Source organism: Musca vetustissima, unplaced genomic scaffold (assembly GCF_032173495.1).
Source record: "Musca vetustissima isolate MV318-11 ecotype Yass unplaced genomic scaffold, APGP_CSIRO_Mvet_v1 utg104170, whole genome shotgun sequence".
Taxonomy (NCBI): domain Eukaryota; kingdom Metazoa; phylum Arthropoda; class Insecta; order Diptera; family Muscidae; genus Musca; species Musca vetustissima.
Genome location: NW_026882021.1, coordinates 1 through 8073, shown reverse-complemented (window position 1 = coordinate 8073; position 8073 = coordinate 1). Strand labels below are relative to the sequence as shown.

At 32.1% G+C, this 8073-nt stretch overlaps 1 protein-coding gene across 1 annotated transcript; it reads right to left on the bottom strand.

Annotated features, from left to right (window-relative positions):
- Window positions 1-948: 948 nt before the first annotated feature.
- LOC133328148 (nucleoplasmin-like protein ANO39) lies at window positions 949-1735 on the bottom strand. The gene is made up of 3 exons (XM_061536704.1): window positions 1715-1735; window positions 1156-1428; window positions 949-1089 (listed from the first exon to the last, which is right to left on the bottom strand). The coding sequence occupies exons 1-3, from the start codon at window positions 1733-1735 to the stop codon at window positions 949-951; spliced, it is 435 nt and encodes a 144-aa protein (XP_061392688.1).
- Window positions 1736-8073: the final 6338 nt, after the last annotated feature.

Genomic DNA, 8073 nt, shown 5'->3' with positions numbered 1-8073 from the left:
TTATTCGAGTTTTATATAAAGAGAGATACATCAGTAATTAAAATCTACAAATAAATGTGTGTATGTGATAGAAATAACATAATAAGACCCCTCAAGGGTTTTTGTTGTAATAAAAAAAAGTTAAATAAATTAAAAATTATTTGTTTCCCTTTTTTATAAAATTTCTACTATCTGTCTGTTTGTGTGTGTGTGTAATTGTGTGGGTGGTTTGTGTTCTTACATCATTGACAAATAGAGGGAGGGGAACTTATAAGAAAAATTAAAACAAAAACCAATTTCTTCTTCTTCTTTTTTACATATACATAAAGACAATTTCCAAAGAAAATAGTAGGGATAACATTATGAACTACATAAAAACAAATAGGAAAAAGGTAAAGTAAAACAATGATAAAAAATACAAAAAAAAGAGATTTTTAGTAAAAAATAAAAACATAGTATTGTAAAAATAATTAAAAATGTAATAATAAAAAAATACGATTTCGAAACAATTAGATTCATGTTTGAGATTATAAAAAATATATCATTTCGACAAAAAATATTTAAATTGAATTGTCTATTAATTTGATGTTGTTTGTTATTTTACCGATTATTAGCTAATTTTTTTTTCAATTAATTAATAAAAAAAAGAAACAAAAAATCAAATTATTAATTATTCTATGTTATTATGTTGTTTTTGTTTTTAAGCTTAGAGCTGTTACAATTAATTTTTATATTCAATTTCCGTATTAATATATATAGTTTTTTTTTTTAATTTTTTCTGTTTTTTTTTTCATTTATATAATAAGGTACAATTTTCTTTTTACAAAATTTACATTTCATCAATTTTATTTTCAGTTATGATTTTCCATTTTTATTTGTATGTTTGCTTTCTTTTCACAGGTTTCTTGCTTTTTTCTTTCATTCTAATGGGATTTATAACGCCGTACTTTTTAAATTTATTCACCATTTCTATGTCCTTTGCGTTTTATCTTCGGAACTGGTTGGCATGTGTCGTGCGGCTGCACCTGCTGGTGTCTTCTTAAGGGGCACTCTCACAAATGTATGCAGTTCTTGTTCTTCAGACCCCTGAGGCGATAATTTTGTTTGTCGCTGTTTTCGTTGTTTTTTATCTATATTAATTTTTGTATTTCTATCAAATAATTCTAAATCGTCTACATCATCGCCATCATCATCTTCAGCAAGAATTGGCGTTTGAGTTTGACATTGCTGCATATCTCTTTCATAAATTTCTTCCTCATCTTCTTCTTCGTCATAGTATTCAACAGTCGCTTCCTCTTCTTCATCATCTTCTATATCCTCATCATCGATATTGGCTTCTGCGTCTACTTTCAGCAGAGTACTGGAGGAAGTAATGCGATTTCTTCGTCGATTATTGGTGGGTACTTTATTGTAGCGTATAGCTTTACGTGCTGCCTGATTGCTGGAACGCTGAAATCGAAATAGAAAGAAAAATGTTTAATTTCATATATTATTTTCAAAGTTAAAAAAATTAAGAAAGGGGTTGTGATCGGCGGAACCGAATTTATAAACCCTTCACTAAATTACAACCATTCAGGATGTAAAATTCGGTTAGAACCTACAACGTACTTAAAATGGGATGAAGTCGTTATAAGAGGTATTTTATCCAAAGAGAACTTTCCAAAAAATATAGCGAAAAATGCGCCTAGGACTGCAGAAAGGACGCTAAATTTGACCAGGCCGAATTCACACTCACAGTAATTAAAATCAATGCCATGTTAAATTGCTAGCAGGAGAAAACAAAATATCTAATTAGATATTTTGGGTTATATTGGGTTAGAACTTTATGGCCAATTCGGTAGACAAATTTACGCGAAATACCGAGGAATGCGGGTACTAATACTGATATTTTTGTTGAAGCGATTTTCTACCTAATAAAAACCTAAAATGCGAATTGGTTAAAAAAAATACGAAACTCCACAAGATATCAATATTTTTAGATAGGTGAAATGCGGAACGAGGGTTTTTTCCAGTGTATATATAAAGCTATGGACATACAGAGAACTCTCGATAATGTCAACATTAATTAATGTCCGATAAGTTCACATTTTCGAATTTGTTCACATTTTCAATTCGACCAGCTTATATGCCTTTGTGTTGTGCATATGTTTGTAATAGGCAAAAGGAAACGAGATAGAGACGTGGTTCCTTTTGAGAATAAGCATAGAATCACTTTCTGTGTTGATTTTCGCATGTCCGTTTGTTCATCCGTCTGTCCGTTCGTCCATGTATTTTTTTGAACAAAGTAAAGGTCGCATTTATGATCCGATTTGGATGAAATTTGGCATAGATCACTTATTTGGCCCAAGGACGAACCCTATTGAAATTGGGAAAAATCGGTTCAGATTTAGATATAGCTCCCATATATATTTTCGTCTGATTTAATGTAATTGGTGCACCAAAGTCCCTATATATATATTTCGATTTACACGAAGTTTTGCACAGCGTAATGAATTAGGTATAGAATGATGTGTGTCAAGTTTCCTAAAAATCGGTTCAGATTTAGATACAACTCCCATATATATTTTCGTCTGATTTAATGTAAATGATGCACCAAAGTCCCAATATCAACTTCGATGTGAAGGAAATTTGGCACAGCGTAAAGAATTAGGTCTAGAATGATGTGTGTTAAGTTTCCTGAAATCGGTTCAGATTAGATATAGCTTCTATATCTGACCAAATGAAAAATTTAGTATCGGTTGCAGAATTAAATGTTTATGGATCCAATTTCATTTTAAAAATGCAACGTCTGTTAGGATTCATATGTTGAATCTACCCAAAGTGGTGAAGGGTATCATATAGTCGGCCCCGTCCGACTTTACAACTTTCCTTACTGGTTTTCTTCCTTTTTTAGCTTCTCTACAAATTTTATTTAAAGTCACGCCTCTAAAAATGTTCTCCTCTTATAGCACCTCTATGAATTGTATTTAAAGATCCACGCCTCTAAAAATATTCTCCTCTTATAGCACCTCTAAAAATTATTCTCCTCTTATGGCACCGCTAAAAAAATCCACGCCTCCAAAATTATTCTCCTCTTATAACACCTCTAAAAATCCACCCCTCTAAAATTATTCTCCTCTTATAGCACCTCTAAAAATCCAAACCTCTTATAGCACCTCTAAAAATCCACGCATCTAAAATTATTATCCTCTTATAGCACCTCTAAAAATTGTATTTAAAAAATGTTTCTCCTCTTACAGCACCTTTAAACATTGTATTTAAGGGTCCTCTGAAAATATTCTTCAAAAAATTAACGCTTCTCAAAGGTCCTCTAAAAATAATCTTTAAAAACTCCACGTTTCTTAAAGGTCCTCTAAAATATTCTTTAGCCAAACCCAAGCTTCTTGATGGTCATCTAAAAACATAATTAGAAAATTCACGCTTTTTAATGGTCCTATAAATATAATCCTTAAAAAATTAACACTTCTTAGTTCCTCTAAAAACATTCTCTAAAAAATCTGCGATTTTTAAATGTCCTTTAAAAATATTCTTAAAAAAACACGCTTCTTAAAGGTCCTATAAAAATATTTTTTAAAAATTCCACGTTTCTTAAAGGTCCCTAAAAGATTCTAACTAAAAACTCTTTTTTTAAATCCACGTTTCTTATAAACTTTCTAAAAATCTACACTACATCGAAAATAATATACATAAAATCGGGTGGGCCTGTATTGAAAAAATTAACGCCGGATGTAGTTTCTGAAAACCTATGCCATAGTCCTTTCATTTTGATTGGAAATTGGGACTAGGACCTTCAAAAGATTTCATAAATAGCCCATTCAATTTAAGACAAGAGGTCTTCTAACCTCTGATAATTCGAAATGACACATTAAATCATCACAGCATGACATATTTTATGATTTGAGAACCCAAATTGTCAAATTAAAGCCACTTCGACTTGAAAAGTGTTTAGGACCTTCAAAATATGCAAAATTGAACAGGGTTTTTTATGGGGAATATGTTTATATTGAAAAATGTATACGATAACATTTTTACCCTGTAAGAATCATACTATGATACCTTCTGAGAACCCGAAATGCCAACAGACATCTAAAATTCGAAAAGTGGTATGGCAGGCTCTATTTCAAAAACGCGGGTAGATATATCCGATATTCTATACCAAACATTCTAGGAGTATTAGCAATAGAAGTGGAACATTTCAACAGTCTACAGTACATATTGAGAGCTCAATCCTGTTTCAACAGACAAACATAATCAAAAATTTAATCTATACTTATTACGAAGTGGATAAAAATAATTTCAAGTTTCTATAGCGTAGCTGTCATATTTGCAATTGAATATTTAACAATTTAATAAAAGCGGCAATTCAATTTGAGATTGTTCTACCCTCATCTACTTTTATTCACCATACAATACAACGGAAATACATTCCCAAAAAAAGTATGGAAACATCAACGCGGCGACAACCATAAACTATTAAAATTTTCTAAATTGTATTAGCGTTTCTTTCTTTGTTCATTTCAAATACAATGTGGCATGTAAGACAACCATAAAAAATAGAATAACCCAAGAGGGAGAGAGGGATAAACGCGAAAAGAATACATCAGCCAAAATGTCTGTTTCACGAAACGAGTACAAAAAAAAAAAAAAAAAAAAAACAACGAAAGGATTGAAAATCTCTCTTTCCACACACAACACACGTATTTAGAGAGCATTTAAATAAATGATTTCTGGCAGTTTTTTAATGGGCCAAGACATAAAGATACAGCAGCCAGATATTCGCATGTCGACAGGCAGACAAGCAGAGTCATAAAATGACTCCAGAAAAAAAACACAACTGGATGGCTGGCTGAAAAAGACCAGAAATCAAATACTTGAAACGTTTAGCCGCCGTAGCCAACATGTTGGCAAATAAAATCCCTTTTATATCCTTTTTATGTTTTAACTTTCTCGTTTTATTTCCTCGGTCGTTTTTTTCGTTGCGTTTTGTTTCATTGCTGCCATCATCATTGTTAGGAGAAAACTCATTAGATATGCCATCAGTTTAGGCTGCAGTGACATGGACCCGTCGTAACATAGCCCCCGAAAAAGAAAATTCGAAGAGCCACAAGAATCACAACTATAGAAAAAACCAAAAATTGAAACAAAACCATCATATATAAAGAAATGTGTAGAAAGAATGTGAAAGGAGTTTTTAATATTTTTACATGATAGAAGAGAACAAAACGATGATTGAGGAAATCAACACCATATTTAAGAGGGGTGGTGAGGGAATGTTTTTTGAAAATGAAAGTGCTCATTTCATTACTACAAATTTATATGTGCATACAAATTTATATATGCATACTTATGAACATTAATATGAAGAAAGTGTGAAAGTGAGCTCCAAAGTCTAAGCTTTAATAACTGGTAACATATTTCTATATTACCAAAATGTTATACCCTCTGCGGCGGGAACAGTTTGAAGATTTTCCCTTATATGGATTGCATTTGAAGATCAGATTTTTATTAAATATAAGTTGATGTTTACTGTATAATAAATCGGAATCCACTCTGATTTTTTTCAGAAAAATCCTCAATGATTTGTATGAAAAATTAGGTTTTTTTATAGAAAAAAGTTCTTGGGCCATTTCAGAGGCATTTTTGCTGTGGAAATCAAAATCCTTGAAAAATTTTTTAAAATAGAAGTTTTTCTTATTGACAAAAATATGTTGCTCCTCTTCTTTTCCTATAAAAATCCCCAGCCATTAAATAATTTATTTCATTTCTTCGGGAAAGTATATTTTTTAACTAAAAAAGTGGCAGGTGGTGTTGTCGACAAATATATTCCTCAGCCTATGGTTTGCGGAGGTCTCCGGAATTACACACAGGTTTCATTAATCGCTTTATATATGCTATATGTTTTTTATCACAAAAGCTTTGGATTTAATGCTGATCAAATCAGTCATTCAATTCGCTGAAAATTAAATTTACAAGATTATAAAATATTGATCCTTGTAAGGAGGGAACCAGATGGGTCGACGGGTCCCACCTTCGTTGTAAGGGTGACATTTGGCAGTTGTGAGTTACAGGAATAAAGTGAATAAAGGGGAAATTCGGAACATTTTACATTGTTCTTGGATAAAGACGAAAATGCAAGCCAAGGGGCTAAAACTGTGAATGGTGTAAAAATCTAACATAACATTGTTTTAAACCATTTACAATTGTCCAGAAACGGCCAGAATTGGCCAACAGGAGAGGTGTCGTGTTCCACCACATATATCTACACTGACTCGCCAAAAACTTCGGGAGCTTGGTTGGGAAATTTTAATGCATCCGCCATATAGTCAGGACCCAAGCGATTATCATCTATTACTTGCATGACAAAATTTATTTAATGATAACATCCATATACACAGACTCGCCAGAAACTTCGGGAGCTTGGTTGGGAAGTTTTAATGCATCCGTCATACAATAGGTACATGGTCCCAAGCGGTTATCATCTATACCTTACATGTCAAAATTTATTTAATGATAAAAATAGGCATCTAAGGAGGATTGTGAAAATCGACTACTAGAGTTTTTTTGCAAATAGAGAGCAGGACGTCTATAAGTTTTGAAGGCAATTTACAGGTTTCGATATATAAATAATATTTTTTCTATGCTGACTTTTAGGCGTAGATTTATTAACAATATATTTCTTGGTAGACTTTTAGGTATGGAATTATAAAGAAAATCTTTCTAGGCCGACTTGTAGACGTAGTTTTATAAAGAATATTTTTCTAGACCTAATTTTAGGTGTAGATTTATAAAGAAAATTTCTTTAGCTGATTTTAGGCGTAGATTTATAAAGACAATTTTTTAGCTGATTTTAGGTGTAGACTATTTTAGGTAAAGGTAAAGAATATTTTCTGATTTTTATGCGTATATTTTTAAAGACAATTTATTAGCTAGGATTGACCTGTAGAACAATTAATATAGAGTGGTAAAATCTTCCCGACAAATGTTTATTACGAATGTTCGATTTTTGAGTATATCTTCCACATAAAGAACCATTGGTATTTTGTTGATCCTTAGAACCAACAGAACTATTTATTAGCTCTACGAAGAGGATGTAATTTGGAATTCAGAGTCTTTTTTCGCAAAAAACATGTTCATTATAAGTCCATGTTTCTACATAGACCCATACAAAGGTTTTTTAACTTTGTATCTGCAGTTTGGTATTTTGTTTTCTTGTGACAGCAATTTACCACATGACATAGTCCCTGTAGAATTGTTTGATTTGGGATTTTTGAATGTCTAATTATTATCTTAATGTATTTTTCTTTTCCTAGGCCAATAATTGGTCCTGCATTGACAATAATCGGCAAAGACACAAAATTTTATTTGACAAAACATATCATACCAATATGTTCAAGTGTCCACAATTTTCGATAAAAATCTTAGAGTATATTTTCAACATAAAATCTTTTTTTCTGAACTTTATGGAGAAAATCTTGACCAATAGGTATGCCTATTGCAATTTTCAAAGCCCCATATTAGAATATAAATATTTTCCAGAAAACCGCGTGCTAGATCGTGTGTAACAAACCGTGAAAAAAACTGTCATACGAAATAAAATTCCACAAAAATAGCAAGTGTCACATAACTAAAGCAATCCTTTAACACAGCCTCTCAAACCACCTCAACATGAGCCTTAATAGTACTACAGCACTACATACATGTGTGTACTGTTTTCTCAGGCACAACACACACACCCTCGCATACACACGCCCAACCATTTGACAAATTGCCTACGAAACGTTTTTGTCATTACTTTAGTACTTGATGTCACTTCCATTACCACGCACATAAAACCCCTTGGCCCCATGCATATAACGACGAACCAAAAAACAGAAAGGCGAACACAAGAAGAAAAAAAAAAGAAAAATACAGCAACAACCTCACACCAAACTTCGATGCCTGAAAAATGACTGAGTACGTATGAGTGTGTGTGTGTTTCTGTGGGTGTACGATATATATGGCAAAAAGGACGCAGGACCATATTTGCAATTATTTCTTTTTCCCTTCATCGACTAGAAGATGAGAAGTTATTGAGTCGATATTTTAAAGGAAATT